Source organism: Mytilus californianus, unplaced genomic scaffold (assembly GCF_021869535.1).
Source record: "Mytilus californianus isolate M0D057914Y unplaced genomic scaffold, xbMytCali1.0.p SCAF_6, whole genome shotgun sequence".
Lineage (NCBI taxonomy): Eukaryota > Metazoa > Mollusca > Bivalvia > Mytilida > Mytilidae > Mytilus > Mytilus californianus.
The window spans coordinates 75,526,254-75,547,267 of record NW_026262712.1 but is presented as its reverse complement, the minus strand read 5'-3'; the positions used below and the strand labels follow the sequence as shown (position 1 = coordinate 75,547,267).

Genomic DNA, 21,014 nt, shown 5'->3' with positions numbered 1-21,014 from the left:
TATTTTATTAAGTCTGTAACCCAATGGCACCAAAAATAAAGACACATGGATGGCAAATTATTGTCTTCTACAATAAACTGATGTCGAAATGTTGTCCTGTCACATGTTTAGGGATATGCATTATCTGTATCTGTATCAGTACGTTGAAGATACCAATTCTGCCATTTACACATGTAAAGAGAGAGCACCTATTGACGGTGTTTGAGTGCTGATTTGACGCTCTCAACTGACTTGATGCACACTATATCTTCTTCAAGCTGTTCCAATGAATCACAGTCTTCCCAAAGAATGAGAACTTAAGTGATTAATTAAACATTGTTTTCTTTCAAAATCGTCAAAACATTTGGGTAAAAACTATTTCTATCATAAGAAATGAAAATCGAAATATGATAGTTTCAAGGTAGCAGGTTCCCTCGAAATACTCCAACTTCCTCCGACAATATAACCCAGTCATTATGATATAACCAAATTAAGATTGATCAAACTTGCTTTAAACACCAACAAACGATCTATAAATCCAAAATATGACATTTTTAGTTGTCATAATACGAAACAAGATTTTCCAAACAGAAGATGGTATTATTAAAAATTTGATAGAAACATATAAAAGTAAAATTAGGACGCGGATGTCAATAGTATGCGCTCTTTATAGCTTCTCATTGAGTTTGCGTTATTTGATCATAATTTTCGTCGAAAACCTTGACATAACATATTAACAATATCAAATCAACTTAAAATACCATCCTATTAACGGCGTTTTGCTTTTGCGTCACACATCATTTTAATTGCGCCACTTCATTTTCTTCATTTGAGACAATTTACATGCAACACAAGTCATGGGAAACATAAGTTGTATATAATTTATTAATATGATTACAGACAATACCCCATCCGCCTATCATCTGGTCCATGCTCACTGCGAGATGGTAGGATGAAATTTCGAGCAAAAAAAGTTGATTTATCAAGCTATTTACATCATCCGTTAAAAAGCTCTTTTAGATAAAGTTAGAAGGCACATTCACATATGTTCAATATAAAAAATAAGATGTGAAATGATTGCCAACGAGACAACTCTTCACAAGAGACCAAATGAAATAAACAGAAATTATCAAGTGTAGGTCACCGTGCGGCCTTCAATAATGAACAAAGCCCATACCGCATAGTCAGCTATAAAAGGCCCCGCAATGACATGTAAAACAATTCAATTCAAATCCGTTCTGCTGGAGTATTTGTGCCAACACTTCTAATACGATGACTGTGTAATATCACATCTATCATATATATGGTATTTTTCAAGAACTAAATTCTTTGTACGAAGCAGAAAAGACCAAAACATAAAGACAAAAATACAAAAGAAACAAAGTAGTGGTGTAAAAGTACTAGCAAAGCCTATTACAACTAATCACTGGCAATATATCGTTAGATGTTAGCAAAAAACAGTGGCATTTAATCTAACGCCGAAAGGAAAACATATATCCGTGAAGAGTACAACATGTACAAATAGCGTACACATTTTGGCAATTAACAAGATAGAAAGAATCAAAAGTCTTAGATATAGCCTTAAACATATACTCCCACCGTGTTCAAATATATATGATTTCTTTAACCAACGTCATGACAAGTCATTTGTACACAATAAAATTGAGAATGGAAATGGGGAATGTGTCAAAGAGACAACAACCCGACCAAAGAGCAGAAAACAGCCGAAGGCCACCAATGGGTCTTCAACACAGCAAGAAAATCCCGCACCCGGAGGTGGGATTCAGCTGGCCTCTCAACAAAAATGTATATTATTTCAGTGAAAATGGACGTCATAATAATCTCCAAAACATATAAATGAACTAAAATTAAAAATCATACAAGACTAACAAAGGCCAGAGGCTCCTGACTTGAGACAGACGCAAAAATGCGGCAGGGTTAAACATGTTTAGCGAGATCTCAACCCTCACCGTATACCTCTAGCCAATGTAGAAAAAACAAACACACTACAAAATGCACAGTAAAACTCAGTTTAAAAGAAGTCCGAGTGCGATGTAAGAATAGGTAGCAAAAGAAACTAAGCAAAATGACAATGATACATAAATTAACAAAGAACTACTAGCAGTTACTGACATGCCAGCTCCAGACTTCAATTAAACTCATTGAAAGATTATGTCTTCATCATATGAAAATCAAGCACAATCCCTCCCGTTAGGGGTTAAGTATCATACCATCATAAAATATATGAAAACATAACCCATATCAAGTAAACAATGATTGAAAACGTAATGCTATACACTGTATATATTCAATGTTATTATGTAATATTCTTTGATAATACATTTAAACTATTTTCATTTAAAAGCCATAGATATATCAACGTTTTCAAGATTTCCTCACCCAATACCATGTCTGCTGTTTTGTTTGTGAACATCCTTCTAATATCAGTGTATAGGCATTTACAACTGTCAAGCACATTCCTGATTTGATATGTTGTATCCCATTATTCTACAACCAAATAAGCAATATCACATTTAAAGGTCGATAATTATTGAATTGAATGCAATAAAATGGTTAAAAAAAACACAAAAAAAATAAGCAATCTTGTTATTATTACTGAACAACAGTTAGTTTCGGATAAGTTGATTGTTGATATTGCTAAGATTTTGTTGGCTAGAATGAGTTATAACATAGAGAACACGCCAGGAACGGAAGAAAAATGTAAAATGTAAAATAACAAAAATACCGAACTCCGACGAAAATTCAAAAAGGAAAGTCAATAAGCAAATGGCAAAATCAAAAATTAAAACACAGCAAACGAATGAATAACAACTGTCATATTCCTGACTTGGTACAGGCATTTTCTTAAGAAGAAAATGGTGGATTAAACCTGGTTTTATAGCTAGCTAAATCTCTCACTTGTATGACAGTCGCATAAAATTCCAAGAAGATACTATATACGGGTGGTCTGACAGTATGGGTATTCGAGAACCAATCGATGCATATGTTGTTATAAGATCACATATTGTTAAAAAGGCGCAGATAGCCAATACTGAAATATCTATTATAACGCATTTCCTCTGCTTTAAATAGTATGATAGCTCTGTTCATTGTTGCGTTTGCTCGATATTGACCGATATGTAATCACAGGTATCCGAAAATATAAAAAAAAATAATAAAAACTTCTGATGAAAAATCGTTTTCTGTAAAAATTTTAAAAAAAAACACAAAAAACTCACTTTAATTTGTGATAATGAGAAGCACTCCATAGCTTTTTGGGAATGTTAAATTTGTTGATGGTATGTTCGTTGCTTGTTTTGCTTTCATTGTTGTTGCTGGTTTGCCAACTAATGGCTCTTCCTATGTTTTGGTTAAAATATTGCTTTAATTGATTTTAAAAACGGTACAAGAACGGATTATATAAAGTTAAGGCTAGGTTTGAATGTATTTCACACATGGTTATCCTAAGTTACGCAGTCAAACCTCAATGAACAGAGAATAAAACGCAAAAATTAATCACCTGTAAGTATTTCCATTTTTGATTTTTAAAGTATTCACATCGTTTAGTTTTAATTTTTTTATCCTCAAACACAAGACATTGATTCTCACATCGTATTTGAAAATCTTTTGACAAGTCCCAAAACTGAAAAAGAAATGAAAAGGTAGACACGTAAAATAACGCATCAGAAACAAAGTGGTTCTAAGCCAAATCAACAATATTGATATTTTCATAATATACAGTTGAAAGCATTTAATTTTGTTATGAAAGTCGCTGCGGAACAGTTTTATACCCACAACTTTACAAAACAGAATATATATATTACTTGTAAGTATGACTTCAAGATCTAAAGTCTTTAGATTGATAAAGGTATGGTTTCATCAAATTTATATTGTAATAAATAAGAAATTGTAAGTTAATAATTGACACCAAAATCCACTAAAGAAAACCTAAGGACAGGGATACAAAATACAGTTAACATTTTTTGGTAAATTACAACTTTCCCGATCATTAATATTAAAGCAAACGGTATACAAGTTTAAATCATTTTCTACCGGGCTAATAATTCCCTATACGATTTACAGTGTAATCAAAGTGGTGTCGACTTAATGGTAGTATTTCGAATAACATGATGCCGAAATGGACAAGAAGCAGCATATGTGCATTGTGAAACATCATTCGTGAGTGGTGCTTCAAACGAAACTGTACATTGCAAATTTTAAAAGAGCAATAAACAAGAAACAACAGCACTATTCGGCATTTTCATAGATTTCCATAGAGATAAAGATTAGGAACAAACGAAAACAACGATTATTGCAAAGGAAAAGAAGATGTTAGCCATATGGGATGAGAGCGAAGAATCCCAATATGGAATTTTCTGACCCCATATATATCGTATTAGGTCACTAGCACACTGTGTAACGAATTCATCTTACTTACTATCTTAACATGTGGTATTTAGACTAGTGGCCTATCAAAGTGATTGTCATCAATACTAAGTATTAAGAACCTACTTCCATTGGTCTATACAAAAACAAATGCTAACCATAACAACTTGTTAGCTTTAAATGTGTTTTATGAATTTATTTCAATCGTTCATCATCAATTTCTTCGTCTGTTGAAACCTTTCAGATTTTTCCTCAACACCGTGTTGTTTTTATAAAGGGACATAACACCACTACTAACCGTGTATTGAAATAAGCCCCGCCTACTAACCTTATATGAAATATAAACGGTCTCGACGCGGTTGCTTTTAACCAATCACATTCATAGAAATGTATATGAGGTAAGATAAATATTATTATTATGCATTTTCTTTTGATAGTAAGCAACTTCTTTACAAACATGAGCTTACTCACAGAAGTACAAATCGGAAACAACCAAGTAACCTTCATTTCTTGATTTCACTTGCCAAAGACTGTTTGAACCCCAATTTTCATAACAAACGTCATGCTTTTATTTTTGTATAAATAGTAAAAGTCCCTTTTTTAAGGAACACAATCCTGTACCACCTTGTATGTTGTATTCATATTACAGTTGATTTGTTTTTCACACGGATTTAACCATAAGGCGATTTTTTCATTGAATAGTCAGGGTTATTACATATGAACTGACATCTCCATAAAAAATTCTGACGGTTTCCATTAAAGAATTTGTTGATCATTAGGTTTGTTTTCTAATGTTTCCGGATTTTGGTAATGGTCATGTTGCTCAGTTTTCACTTTTAGTTTTTTGTGTAGTGTTGACTTTATTATCTTTTCGTTGTTTTCAAGGCCAGGGCTTACATCTTCTTTTCTTTTGCAATAATCTTAATGTATTATTATGTTTTGAAACAATAAAGATTTTAAAAAATGAAGTCACATGATTTGATCCTTAAAATAACCAAGATTTTAGTCCTAAATACCTTAAATTTTACAACCTACAAACTAATAACTAGAATCATTATCTGTCATTTGAGAGCACTACGATTTTGATATAGTGTCATATTGACAATAAAATCATTTTACAACTGGCATTAAATGGGTTGAAACCTAGGAAACAATGTTTATTGCAACATTTCTTGTTGTGTTAAGCTTATATTTAAATTCATAGTTTTAAAAGCTTATTCGGAAGCCATTTTCAAAAAGAAATTTTGAAGAATATATGTAAATTGGATAAAAATAACACAAATTTCGTGTGCCTAAAGCGCTTTTCTGGATTTACCTTCATCAGAAACTTTGAGACCATGAAAGTTTAAATTGTATTGTTTGGCTTTAAAAACTTTTAATTTTATGCGTATCTGGTGAATGTTTTCCAGAACCACTTGTTGTGCCTAAAGTAATCAAATCAGTTACAACATATACAGTTTTGACCAACTTTTGGTTAATACCGTTCCTGGTGGAGAACAAGAATTCATCCAGTGGCCAATGTTTCAGTTTTGATGACTCAAATTGTATATTTTGTCTGCTAATTTCCACTTCAGAATATTAATATATTGTTTTAATGTGTTGTTCCAAGTCTCTCGTTAATGTGTAATGCCCCTGGGTTTTTTTTGTTCTGAAAAGTTTAATTTATTTTTCTCTTCTTTTCTTCCTTGCGAACAGTAAACTCAACAACCTTAAGCTAAGGGAAAACTATCATAACATACGTTTTATTTATATACATGAATATTCACACATTTCACATTTTCTACATAGGTTGTTATAGATACCTGTAAATATCCATGTCCATGACATTTCTCTACAAATGGTTCCTCTCCCCAGTAAGATAAACAAAGCTTTGTTTCTGAATGTACAATCTGTAGAATATACTATATTATATAATATGTTATATAAAGTCTTTTCAGATATAAGCAACATTAAGACTTAATTCGACCATATCTAATTCCAAGTCCTACTGGAATATCGAGATTTCTTTTTTAATTCCTGTTTAGCGTAAAAATAAGAGAGAAGAAAAAAGTCGGATTATTGACACAAAATATGAAAATTAATATATTCTTTTGTGTTTTATCTATTGACTGATTCATATGACCAGGCTTGTATGCCAGTTTTATTTCAGTTGTGGAATATCTTCAATAACTAGAGGCTCTCAAGAGCCTGTGTCGCTCGCCTGTATCTATTCACTACTGTGGTTTTGGAAATCATGTAAAATAAGATTAAAATCATAATAAATAGTATTAGATACCCTAAAAATTATTGAGGCCAACTTTGGTTTGATTTGGCCCAGTAGGTAAAATTAAAAGCAGGTCATCCCATTGTAGTCTTACAATAGTTACGGAAGACCATTTATCATTATCTAAATTAGTTTTCAAGTTGTGACCATTTGAAATTGTTTTTTACAATTTCCATTAGACTTCTATCGTAAACCCCTTTGTTCTATTTTTAGCCATAGGGCCATGTTGGTTGAATGACAGGATCATCGGATACATTTTTGAATCAAGATAACCTATTGAAAATTGTGGCTAAGTTTAATTCTATTTGACCCAGTAGATTAAATGCAGAAGATTTTTGTAAAAGATTACAAAAATTTACGAAAATTGTTAAAAATTGACTATAAAGGGAAATAACTCCTTAAGGGGTCAATTGACAATTTTGGTTATATTGACTTATTTGTAGATCGTACTTTGCTGAACATTATTGCTATATACAGTTTATCTCTATCTATAATACTATTTAAGATAATAACCAAAAATGCAAAATTTCCATAAAATTACCAATTCAGGGGCAGCAACCAAACAACGGGTTGTCTGATTCGTCTGAAAATTTTAGGACAGATATGTCTAAACCTGGTGAACATTTAAATCCCACGTCAGATTTGCTCTAAATGCTTTAGTTTCAAAGATATAAGCCAAAAACTGCATTTTACCCCTATGTTCTATATTTAGCCATGTCGGCCATGTTGGTTGGCAGACGGGATCATCGGACATATTTTTTTAAAACTAGATCATGATTGTGGCCAAGTTTTGTTAAATTTGTCTCAGTAGTTTCAGAGGAGAAGATTTTTGTAAAAGATTACGAAAATTACGAAAATTGTTAAAAATTGACTATAAAGGGCAATAATTCCTTAAAGTGCCCAGTGGGCCAGGTGAGCTAAAAAATGTTTACAGAATTATCTAGATATCGATTTGTATTTACCATGTATGAAATATAGTCTGCTGTACTTACTGCTCCTGAAGCTTGTAAATTAACTGGTATATATAAATCTATCATCTGTGTTATTCTATCTAGGACATATTGGAATGGTTTACATTTGTTTTCTTCTCTTATTCGTTTCCTGCTGGATACATCGCCGGATTTCCTCTGCAAACAAATTATGTCGGGTATTACAAGTCAAGGACTGTCTTTTAAATTAAACGACTACTGTAGCCTGCAATTATCTTCAAAGAATCTAAATCCCCAAAAGGACACATTGTTTAAAGCTAAATATAACATGCAACTTTATGGAGTTTTCAGATTATGTATAGTTGTATAAATTTAGACGCAAAGGCGACAACTTCTAATTTATTGTTTATGTTGACCCTCTTAGAAGATAACAAAAATAGTACGTTTTTTTGTTACTGTTACTACAATAAAACGAAAACATAGGTACACGTGCTCAATTTCCGTACAAAATGTTTTTTTCTGCATTTACCATTTATATATCAGGCTTAGGCAAAAAAGACAATTCAAAAGAAATGTCTATAAACAGATCGAGGACCGATTAAAATTAAATGATAAGCAAACACGCGCTATTTAAGCCACAACTTCGTGTTTCCAAATAGTCAATACACATTATCGCTATTTATTCCAATCCGGGTAAGTTCAGATATTACACAACTTTTTCATCCAGTTGAAGCTATCTGGAGCCCTGTTTAAACAATGTATTATGAATAAAACTTTGTAAAGAGACCATTAAACCATTGTAGATACTTCAAATAAAGCTTTTATATGATTTTGATGTGTTTTAAAAAAGTGGATCATAATCTATCCAAGTTTCAAAATGTTGGCTTTCTAAAAACATTTCCTCCCTCAGCTCGTTACTGGTGACCTTCGATTATGCGACACTTGACCCAAACAGGAAGTTATCTAAGTGACTGGTTTTTTTTCCTGAATTGACTAAATAGCGATAAGGTGTATATGTGACCAGGGAAAATGCAGCTTCAGTTTAATATTTTGGACTTTAATATAAAATTCTCAATTTTGATAATTTAGACTTTATTTCTATGTGTTTTAAAATTCATTTAATTTTATATTTTCGTTTCTATTTACATTTAATATCCAGGACTTAAAATCAACATGCTTTGATATGCAATTTAATTCTCAGTTTGGACATTGAGTGACATGTTTTATTCTATTAGCTAATTAGTGACATTATACCTTTTTCATTATTATATATTTTTAAATATCATAATCAGATTAGTAAATTAACTTTATTCTTCAAGTTCTAAAAATAGTTTAATCCTTGTCAGTGAACAATATTCCTCAAATTAATTGTTATTTGTTATGTCTATACTTGTCAATTCAATTGTGTATAAATACTTGTTCATAATTTTGATACAGAAGATTTGGACTCAGGACTTTACACTGAACACAGTCCATCTGTAATAAAAGTATTCCATGCTGAATTATTGATTTATTCATCGCTAGTTCCAGAGTCTCAAGAGTTAGTTTTCACCAGAGTTTCAGTGCCAAAGTTCTCATTGCTATTCACAGCAATCGTTCGTTGTGTGATCAGGTACATCACACAGTTTCAGTAACAAGAGGCCATTCAGTCAGGCTCTTGTTACACAACCCTTCAAGTCACCCAGTTTCCCCGGTGACATATACTTAAACCTGTTATGCTTATTTTTCTAAAACTATGATAAACTAGGGGGAAAAATCAATTGTTTCGTTCTGTCCATTTCTCTACTGAAATTAATTACAACGTCCTATTTACTAGTAATTGACATCCCAAAATACCTTCTACAGAAGTCAGATGCAAATGTAAATACTTGCCGTGTAGTTACCAAGTCTTTGGAAGACTAGATGCTTATATTCATCCATCCATACCTCTGCTACTCGATACTGGTTACACATTTCATCCATTATGGTCTTATTGTTCAGCTCATTAGACCATATAAGTTTTTGTCTGTATACATGACCGATATGAGAACATGGTACAATTTCTATATCACCGCCACACATAACATACTAAAAATATACGTTAACTTTACTAAAAAAAAACCTTAACAATCTATACAACAAATTTCACGAATGTGTACCCAACACATTCTTCTAGCAAGGTGTTAATTTTGACTTAAGAAAAGCTATAATATTACTGGGATCGCAAACGAGCAAATGATATGTATAACCGACCACAGAAACGATATGTATAATTCGACAATGCAAGAAAAAATATTATTCATAAAAAAAAGTACTACATGGACAGTTCACGAAAAAAAAACCTTGCAATATATGTTTTATTTTCGCGGCATGTAACACGTTTTAAAACTTTTTTTATAACTTTCTGATATCCTTAACTTTTACTCTTCAATTCTATTTTTGTTTTAATAATCACATTAAATGGACACAACAAATATAACACACAGTCATGTAAAGTTAAAAAAGGAACAAATTATCGCCAAAATGAATTTGGTCAAAAGACAACGAACCCTGGAACTTGACAATTGCTGTTAAAAAAAGTAATCAGAGATGGGTTGTTGCATTTCATCTTAACAGAACAGACCTTAAACATGAGTTCCTGTTGTTCTCCTCCCCAGACCTTCATACCGGTGTCTAGTCCACCAAGTTTATTGAAAAACGTCTTGTTGAATACCAGTGCATTGCCTTGGATTCCTGTTGTTCTGAAAATATACATGGGTACGATCTGAATAATATGTGATGAAATGGCAAGATAAAGTGTGGGAGTATTTCGCTTAACTAGGCCAACATTTGTGAAGTATCATTTTGCTGATGCAACTCATACAACTGCATGTGTGGAAAATTCAAGAATTAGACTTCTGCATCTTTTAATTCGTTTTGAAATTTAATATCAGCATGAATTTTATATATGATAAAGCAACAAGATAAAAGTTCTGTAAACTTTCTATTTTGGTAACAAAGACATAAACCATGACTCACCTATAAGGTTTGGACCATGAAATAGACTCAAGGTATTCCTGTTTGTATGATATCCAGTCCTGTTCCAAATGAAAGTCAAATGACATAGCTCTAGGTTTGGGTTTCTTGTAGTCATACTCTAAAGTTTCAGGAAATATCTGATCAACAATGGGAGCTACTAGAAAATTAGGTTTTTCTCTGATTCTTTGAATTAATGGTTCAATCCATCCTATAGTGAATATAAATAGATAGCCTTGGTATTTTATTATAGTCATCTATAATATTTACAATATATTAAGCTTATTTGAAGTAGAAGATAACCTCTTTATTTTAGTTTTCTATTTTCTATTTTTTATTTCTTAATACATTTACTGTGTAGCTTCATAAATCAATGCAATTCTTTATTAACCAAATGTTTTACAATATATAGGTATAATTAATGTATACTAAATAAAGATTACAAAAATAGACGATCATGACAAAACAGACAGAAGTAGTAAATACACATAAGATTTAATACATATAAATATAATTCCAAATAGCAAATATATGAAACAAATGAAGTACATATTAACTTCAAAACAGTCATTTCTGAGCTTCAGTGCTCGAAATATATATTTTCCTAAGTTGCACAAGTCTTTTATATTAGTAGTGCTTAATTCTTGTAAAAGTTTATAAACAGATGGCTTACGCCAATAATATGGTTTTATCAAACATTCACGCAAATTTGAATATACAGGACATGATAAAATAAAATGCATTTCATCCTCAATATCATCAGTACACAATGTACAAGTTCCAAGGTATCTATTTACATTAGAATACCTTCCCTTCTCGATAGCTAAATCATGTGAAGACAATCTCTATTTAACAATACACTTTTTTGTAAATTTCGGGTATTGGTTTACATAAATATGTCTGCAAAGACAAATTTGATATCATATATCTATACAAAAAACATTTTGATGAACTATCTAAAGTATCAATCAAACTCTTGTTTGACAATATCACACAGTCTCTATTTAATAACCACAATATGTTCTTTACATACAGAATTTTGTGAATACCACAAATCATTTAAAAGATGGAACATTTCCTTTCGTATATTACAAACCCATTTATTTTTGTCATTTGGATTCTTCAAACACATCTTAAATAAATAATTGTAACAACCAAGTAATATATAATTGTTATAATTCAATATCTTAATCCAATATTTAAATATACGCAATTTCCTGGTTACTAACATCGGATATCTGATGTTACTCGGTACAATAATAACTTTTAATATTGCTGCACAGGCGCGGACCCAGCCATTTTGAAAAAAAAGATTTTGATAAAAGGGGGAAAAGGGTGTTCCAACAACCTGTACACCATGAAACGTTCACATAATTAAAAAAAATGGAATTCAAGGGGTGTTCCAACCCCCGGACACCCCTCCACCGTGGACCCGCCAATACTACCTCACTCGAAGATAATGTTTTGCAAATCAGAGAACAGACTCAACATGTCATGAATTAGAACGTCTGTATTATATCTATAGTTGTTTTTTTTTTACATATAGCGATATATTAGAGCCATATACTAGGATATTCTGTTTATTTAAATTTGATTCTGTGTCAACACCAAAAGCCTATAAACTTTTTGGCACTTGCTTCCTTATGAATCGGTCATATGCAACTGGTCTCCAAGAAATCGCCTTTTGATAGTATTTGTGGCTAAGAACATAATTGTATTCGTGTTACTTCACTATTTCACATACAATTGATGGTATAGTACCGTTGTGGTTGGAGATATTTTCGCCATTGGATTGGCCGTCACATAACGAGTGGTTGTCCTTGCCAGGCTAATGGCCAGAACTGTCAAACGCAGTAGCGGCAGTAGACGGTAAATTTCATGCAATCTATCGACCGAAAAATGAGGCACATGAACAGTTTTATTCCGTACTGTATTCACACCCAGGTTTTGATTGACAACCAAAACCACATTCGACTTGTACGCACCGGTTTCCTGGGCCACCAAAATGATGAACAGCAATTCAACTCGATGCCAGATATAGGACACGGACTTCAGCTTGATTTCATAGAGAAACTTTTTGAATTAGCGGATAAAATATATGCTAACCATTCTCCCATAATGACGAGTTAATGCTATTGGCAGACTTAAGTGTTATAAAGTACTTGGTACAATGTGGCGTCATCCGCGCTGGAAAATAATTTAGATTGTTAAACTTTGTGCTGGTTTGGTAGAAAGAGGACACGAGTTAATTGACTGAAAAGGATAAAATCTTTACTTTATTATGCTTCATTTGACTTTACGTAATACATTATGTCAACGATAGAAACAATCAATACGTCTTTTGAGACGATCCCTTTAAAATGTTTATCGACTTGTCAAAAGTTATCATTTACCTAACACGTCTAAAAAACCATGACATTCGGTGTACTTGTTTTTACAGTTAAACTGTTTGGTAAACTTCATTATTTTATTATAGTCATCTATATTATTTACTATATATTAAGCTTATTTGAAGTAGCGACCAGATAACCTCTTTATTTTATATTATTTATTGATTTTTTAATACATTCATAGAAAAGACCTGAAATCCAATTAGTCGAATCAACAATTGTTTTGACGACCATGTTCCAATGTTTTTGTCTCATCACACGGGATAAAATATTGAATTAAGAAATTCCAGTCTTTAGCCCTTTAACTTTTGGTTGGAATTGTCAGGTCTAATTTTATGCCACTCAATAAATAATGAAATGAAAACGGACAGACGACAGATGTCTATTTTTTTGATTGCTAATACATGTCTTTTGGGTCAGGTAAGCTAAGGAAAAAAGAAAAAGTGACAATTCTTGACAAAGGCTTGGAAATGATATATTAAAGTATGGGCTATCTTAAAATATCTATAGATAGAGATTTACACTTTGACGTACGATTACAGTTGACGAAAAACAAGGGGTCATCTCAAAATATAAAAAAAAAACAATATAGATAAAACTTATATATACCAGGAATTAAAGGGTGTGAATCCACCACTTTCTTTTATAATGGAATAAAAGACTGGAATTTGTTACCAGAAATAATTAAAAGTTGCTCTAAGAAATATAATTTTAAAGTACAAGTGAAACAGTTTTTGATGGATAAATTTAAATCCATCTTTAATAGTGAATTTGTTTTTTATTAATTATACTGAGGCTTTGACCATTTATCAGTGATAATTTCTTAATGATTTTTGTTTGTATTTCCATGTGTCAACCTTTGGTGTGAACTGGAAGTCTCGTCATAAAATGACCCCTCTGGAAATAAGTTTCAATAACTTTTGTGGGTCATCCTAAGGTAGTAGGCTACAGTGAAAATCTAGTCAATTTAAACTTCACTCATTATTAATCTAGTCTATTCGTATTATCAAAATATCATGACAATTTTCATAATTTTATTTTTTAAATTATAGTTTTTAGTAAACATGTAAATCATTTTAGTGTCTATAAACTATGTCTAGTGTTATACCTATGTCATTTTAATTTACTGTATATGTCAAATTCATGCCTTTTATCTTGAATAAATATATATAGATATGAAAAGTGAAATTTTTAGTTTTTAAATAAGTCTTTCCGATGACACACTCATACAGCGCATTTAATCATTACAGATTTGAATCACTGTTTTGGATGTCACCAAAAATTCCCCATAACTTTATATTTTTTAAACTCTCCGATTGCGCTTTCTAGTCTATTTAATTATCTACACTTCCTCTACATATAGTGGGGTTTTCGAGCAATGTGTTGTCTTGTATAAGGTGTCTCACCCTATTCCAGTATAGCAAAAACAGCATACATTTCGTTGAGAGGGTACTCTACAAACGGTTCATTTGTAAATAACGGGAAAATGCAATAAGCCAGTTACACATTATAATTATTAATGCCGCCGCAGCGCAGTGCTTTTGAAATATTAATGTCCTTCGTTTTCACGAATACACTTTTGTATCCATAATAATGTGTGATTTATTTTAACAATTCCTTCTCGCTTGATATACCTTAGGACCTTTTATCCCTTTAAATCTACGGTATAATTTTGCGGATAATTTTTGTGTTGAAAGGGACAGACATAAGCGTACTCTTTCGGACAATTTCAAGAAAATTGTACCGGTCTCGATTCATGAGTTACTGCTCATGCTTCGAGCAGACCAGACCCACCCATGTTCATGGGAGATAATTACCGACACCGTGTGAAAACGTCCATACTAATATGATTTCTTAGTTCTCGATAAAAAAATTCACATAAACAAACAACTCACAACCCGGTATTCATTTTTACCTAAGTCACTGAAGGCAAAAGCAGATCTAGTAACCGCTCGACCATGTACGTCCGTTTGTCTGTACAAATTTCCTCTACCCTTATCCCGGACGGCTTTTATTACTGCTACTTATGTGTTTATTGATAATTTGCTCTCGTCCTGAACATGTATGAAATATTTGCCACTGTACGTTAAGCAACCAGCCATCAATCACTTTTCTACATATACGGACGGTCTATATTGCAGGCCCTACATATTGTATATATTGTAAATTTGTTCTCGTCCTGAACATGCATGAAATAATTGACACTGGACGTTAAGCAATCATCAATCAATCAATGTATACGTCCGTCCGTCCGTTTGTCTGTCCGAAAGACTTTGGTAGAAAACTTTCAAAGTTTTCTTGACTTCTATTAAAGGGAATGCTTTTATATTTGGTCTGCAGCTTAATAATTATGAGTTGTAACGTGTAAGCAAGTATTACATCTAGACTCGGTATTAGTTTTGTTTTATTTAAGAAGACATATAGTAAAATTACAACTATTTGAGTACACCTGTTTTATATTTCAACAGAGGCTGACGAAGATTTTAAATTGTTTATTCGACACAAAGATGTTCATTGATATCGGTGTTGTGAACATTTTTGATTACTTTACGCCAAAAACGTGGACAAAAGTGTTTGTCCTATTCGGAAAAAAATAAAATATAATAAAAATAAACCAAACGGCAAGTATAATATCATGAAAAATAAACGCCCACCCGCTGTTTCTCCTTCATTTTCGTAAAAAAAAGAAAAAAAAGAAAGTGTATGTCTTACCATAAATATAAAATGTTGTCAACATGCTCCTCAGTTGATCGCAATTTCTTAACGCCAAGTCTATGCTGAAATTAATTTATATTTGTTCCAACCGATCCAACGAAAATTGTAAAAAAAAAATCAGCGTCTCATGTAAAATTTATTAAATATTGGTTGTCCATTCAATATCATACTTCGTGCATTTACAGCATGTTCAACTTAATTGGATAACACCATGTACAATAACTGAGGTGTACACATTTCTACATATATTTCTTAAAATCCCCGTTGTTCAACTATAGAAAAACATAATAGAAGTGAGAATTTGTTTTACACTTTGAGATGATCCAAGGTTTAAATGCTACCTGTAAAAAGTGTAATTATAATCCTATTCGTAGGTGTATGATGTCTATTATGGCTATATGATTATTATACTTAAATACGTACCTTTTCACTTAGCTATATTTCTTTGGCAGTTACCTAATTGTAAAAGCCTTTTTCTTGCAAACATTGTGTTACCATGACAACAATTTATAATTCTAACCTTCGGTTACTTCTGTATGCGAGTCTATGACTATGACAATATCTGATACAGCTTTATCTATCCCTTCTTGTCTTGCCACCATGAGACTTCTTCCTTTCTTTTCTTCAAGGCGAATTATTTTTACTTTTTGTAGATGGGAAATATACCAGTCTAGTCTGCCTTTCATGTAATCTTACAATAGAATTTCAAAATTGATTAAATCAAGACAAACATTAAATCGCAAAGTATGAGCGTTATCTATTTCAAGTTTTCTTTGGTAAACATTCATTTGCCTGTCGCTTTATGAAAATCGTGATACAGGAATATTTAATGTGTGCATTTGTCTGTAATTTGTTCTGTATTATATTTTTGTAAATTAAATTTTCAGAGATTGAGAAAGTACGCAGGCTGAGGTTAATTTAACTTTTTGATTATTCTCTATTGCGTTTCAAGGTATTTATATATATTTGGTTTTTAAATGTTTAGGCTTGCGCATTACTGATATGGAAAATCCAAAAACGTGCTTCGAACGCACAAAATTTATAACGTGTATTTTTCATTTTCATGTGTTTTGAAAAGCAAATATGTTCATTATGCAATGTAGTTCCAACTTTAAAAAAAAACCAAACGCATACTTAAATAAATCAAACTTTGGGTATTTGATATATTGCCAAGGTATAAAAGAAAATTATTACCAGGAAAAAACATCTGTGTTTCCTCTTTCAAATCATGCTTGGCGTTGAAATAGTTTAACAGAAGAAAAAAAAACCAAACGAAAAGAATTTTTAGTTAATGCCGAATAAATATCGAAAAAGGTTCACAAGTTAACTTACCCATTTTGGAATTGTCGTCCACAAGTATAATTTCTTGTAAAAGATTTAAGGGTGTTCTGGACAGAATGCTATGAAGTGTTCTCAATAGAATTTTCCAAGACTCATCCCTGACTGGAATAACTATACTGGCTGGTGACAGGTTGTCGTAGATATTATTTGCACATCTGATTGTGTTGCACGAAAGAGAGAAAAAACCCAGATTTGAATCTATTTAAAATTGTGACTTTATATATAATGAGTGTAAAAATCAATAATTGAAATATAAGACGTATCTGATTCTTGAAACTTTAATGTAGTCATCCCGCCTGAATTGTAATTATATGTTAATTATATTCTGATAGCATATAAAAGCACTGGATCTCGTCTTAGCTAAAAAAATGCATGAATACAATGGATTACTACTACTGTTTTATGATAAAGGTTAGTAGATGTGAACTGTTGTTTTACATTTGTTTTCTCATATTGAATTAGCTGTTGACCTTTTTGTTTTAAACATACGGATAACAGATTATAGATTTAGAATTGATATTTTTCTTTCAACTCTTTATTGGCTTGTATTTTTTTTTCTTTTTTACTGTTTTTTTTTTTTGTTTATTTCAGTTTTTCTTTTGTGCTTTAATTCTTGTTTTTTGTTTTTTGTTTTTTCAAGGTGTTTTTTTTATTAATGTTTTATTGGTAATGATAATTAAGCCATCTTTTTACATACGTATACCGACCACCGTTACGGTAGTGTTAACGTTATATCTATCTACATATTTACTCATATGTTTGATATTGACTCATTGCTGTTTTAAGATGTACCATATTCATACCTAGGATCTATATTGATGGGACCAATTCTGCGGTGGGAGGATATAAGGTCCGAGGCAAGCTCATTAAATCCATGCTTTTCGAATCCTTCTTTCAATCTTTTGAGGTCGGAGAGACCCAAATCATCTTTGTCAAGTTTAACTGGTTTGCCTAATTCTCCTGAAATAACAAATAAGTACTCCGTATAAATGGCACAGATGGTCCTTTTGGTAAATTATAAATGAACTTACAAGCTATAGGAAAGGCAGGGACCCAATACAATTTGTGACATCAATTTAAAGTTTGTAAAGTTATGTTTGTTCAAGACTAAAGGAAAACATTCATACAAAAATGATTATCCGTTGAAAGGTTTATATATGACTGAGGTCCTTTTGAATTTTACAAATAACTGCTAATCTTTCTGGTATATCAATCGAATCGATATTGCTGATACATTTATCCTGGAAAGGTCGGGTTTGGCTTCACTTATTACGGAAACTTGCGTGTTCCAGTGACGTGTCAGAAGAAAATAAGTTTCAAACCAAAAAAAAAAAAAAAAAAAAAATCAAACAAATGGATGCTGGTGCGTGAGGAATTTGTCATTTACTGAATTTACCCCAATACAAACATATTCACTCATTATGCTTTGAAACTAAATGATTTAAGGATTAATCATCTGGTGCAGTTAACTTGGTACGTTAATGTTATTAAATAGGTGGAAAAACGATTTATTTTAAACATATTCTTCGTTTCTTCAAATCAATATACTTTATGTTTCAAACAAATTTCTCTTTATTTTCAATCAATTTATAAATGTTTTTAAAAATGCAACACCTGTAGAGAATCAATGCAATTGAATTCAAGTTTGGCCTTTTACCACTTGAATAATGTAACGTCACAGTACCCAAATTGCATCGAGTACCCAAATTGCACCCATTTAACAAAAAATAGCGGTGGAAATCTTACAAGTTTTCTTATAGACTTTTATGATTGGACATTATGTACATCTTTCATCATAGCTAAACATATTCAAACATACACAAAACGTTCACAGTATATATCAACAAATGGAGTATTCAATGGACAAAGTAACATCTACATAATGTGGCCATGCGACGTCCACAAAAAGTCAACTTTTAAAAATTGGCAATTAAAATATGTAACAGGCATCCATTTCTTAAAACTATAAATATTTGGATAAATAAAACAAAACATCAGTTATTCGATTTTTACGGATGCGAATTTAAGCATGGATGCAATTTGGGTACTCCTCATTATAGCGGCATCATCAATTGTTGATCGTTTGGAAAGGGGGGGGGGGGGGGTCGGAGGGGGTCCTGATCCCGAAATCCAGGGCTTAAAAACATAAAATCCCGAGGTCCCGAATTTAAAGAAATTTAAATCCCGACATCCCGAAATTCGAAAAAAGAATTCCCGGATCCCGAAAGGATCAATCCCGAAATCCCGATCTTAAAAACACCCGATCCCGGAGTCCCGATAAAGGACCGACCCCCCTCTTTGGAGGTTGGTTAAAACCCACTTTTCTATGATTCAATATGGGTTCAAATTTAAATTGGTGGAATATACAGTAAGTAAGGAGACCTCTAGAAAATAAACACAGAATGGCAACTTTTGTTTGGATCATACATAAAAGTAGGTGAAAAAGCTGTCAAAATGGTGCAATTTGGATACCCTCACATTATATATAATTACATATTTTTTTTTTTCAAAATAATACACATTAGAACTATTAGACTTGAAGATGTGATTTCAGTATTCCTTTGCTCAATAGAAAGGTATTGCCCACTTAGATGTCGTTCTGGGATCAAAGTTGCAACTTGAATAAACATAGAAAAATATATAATGTTTACATTTCTGAATTAGGGATTTTGCATGCCAAAAAAAATAGTCCTTGTAGGATTTTCATTGAAAGTATTTGTTGGCAGAATGAAACAGATTCCTACATCATGTGCTTCCAGATGCATGTTTTCATTTCGTGTATAGAAAAATAAACAGCTTTAGTGGATTTATAAAAAATACAAGATATTTGAGGATGCCGAGTTATAGGAAAACACTGTATCTTCGGCCTTTTAATAGAATAGAATCTATGTAAACATTCCAGTCTTTTTCAGAACCTTTGGATATACTTTATCCTATTTGGAGCTTTCAATACATGTATAGTTGATGGCAGTTGTTTTATATTTTCTGTTTTAACTATCAACTTTACAGCTTTTTATATTCGGGCGCCTTTGGGTCTGGTAAATGGTGTACTTGATAGAATCGCGAGACTGACTTTACCCACCTATAATGTTTCTGTATCTCTTGTCTTATTAAACTAATCATTGTTACCAGGATTAAAATTGTGTATGCCAGACGCCCGTTTTGTCTACAAAAGCCCCATCAGTGACGCTCGAATAAAAAAAGTTAAAAAGGCCCAAAAAAGTAAGAAGTTGGAGAGCATAGGTCCTAAAATTCCGGAAGGTTTTGTCATATACAACTAAGTTAATGTCGAGTTATCACCTACCTGGTCCAAAGTAATTAGCCTTTTCACCTTTGTTTGACCTCATGAATTCATTCCTTTTGATATCAATTTTTGTATAATTTTTATGTTGTGTTTTTTCTGGCAGTTTTCTGTTTGCTTCTTTCACGTTTGCTGAAATTGTGGTCATTGATACTATGTAATACGCTGTCAAAAACATGTACATAGAACACATAAAAATGTTGATTAAACAAATAGTTTTTCCAAACTTAATCCTCGTTTTTATCATTATTAAAGCAGAAGTCAACTATACGTTAAACACAGGTTTATTTATGTTAATTCTTTAACAGATGTCTCAAATGCTCTCTACTTATTTACAACACATGTTATCTTATTGTAAGATGACGATTTATGTTATTTAAAACAATCATTAGATAGAGATTATTTTTGTTGTAGGTTTTAATTTTATTCACCAAGAAACAAATAAAACAAACCAAAATCTTCAAATTATAGTTTCCTTTTTTTTACTACATGCAACACTCAACAAGTATATTATTATATGAATAATAGATAAGAGATACATATGGATTCTAACCGTACACCTTAGACGGGGATGTAACTTAGACATCATATGGGGTGTACTTTCACTACTTATACGGTTTGTTATAATATAATTTTGATTAGCGTAACCCAACTTGAACACACAACTTACTTTTACAGGGGTACAGCTACCATATGATGGTGCTTGTTGTTTGTGT

The 21,014-nt window shown here is 31.9% G+C and overlaps 1 protein-coding gene across 1 annotated transcript; it reads right to left on the bottom strand.

The window, feature by feature from the left end:
- Positions 1-6,107: 6,107 nt before the first annotated feature.
- Positions 6,108-20,344, bottom strand: LOC127706615 (polypeptide N-acetylgalactosaminyltransferase 13-like). Its single transcript, XM_052211270.1, has 8 exons — positions 20,302-20,344; positions 17,801-17,957; positions 16,989-17,152; positions 16,177-16,347; positions 10,555-10,762; positions 10,160-10,277; positions 7,621-7,755; positions 6,108-6,254 (listed from the first exon to the last, which is right to left on the bottom strand). The coding sequence occupies exons 1-8, from the start codon at positions 20,342-20,344 to the stop codon at positions 6,108-6,110; spliced, it is 1,143 nt and encodes a 380-aa protein (XP_052067230.1).
- Positions 20,345-21,014: the final 670 nt, after the last annotated feature.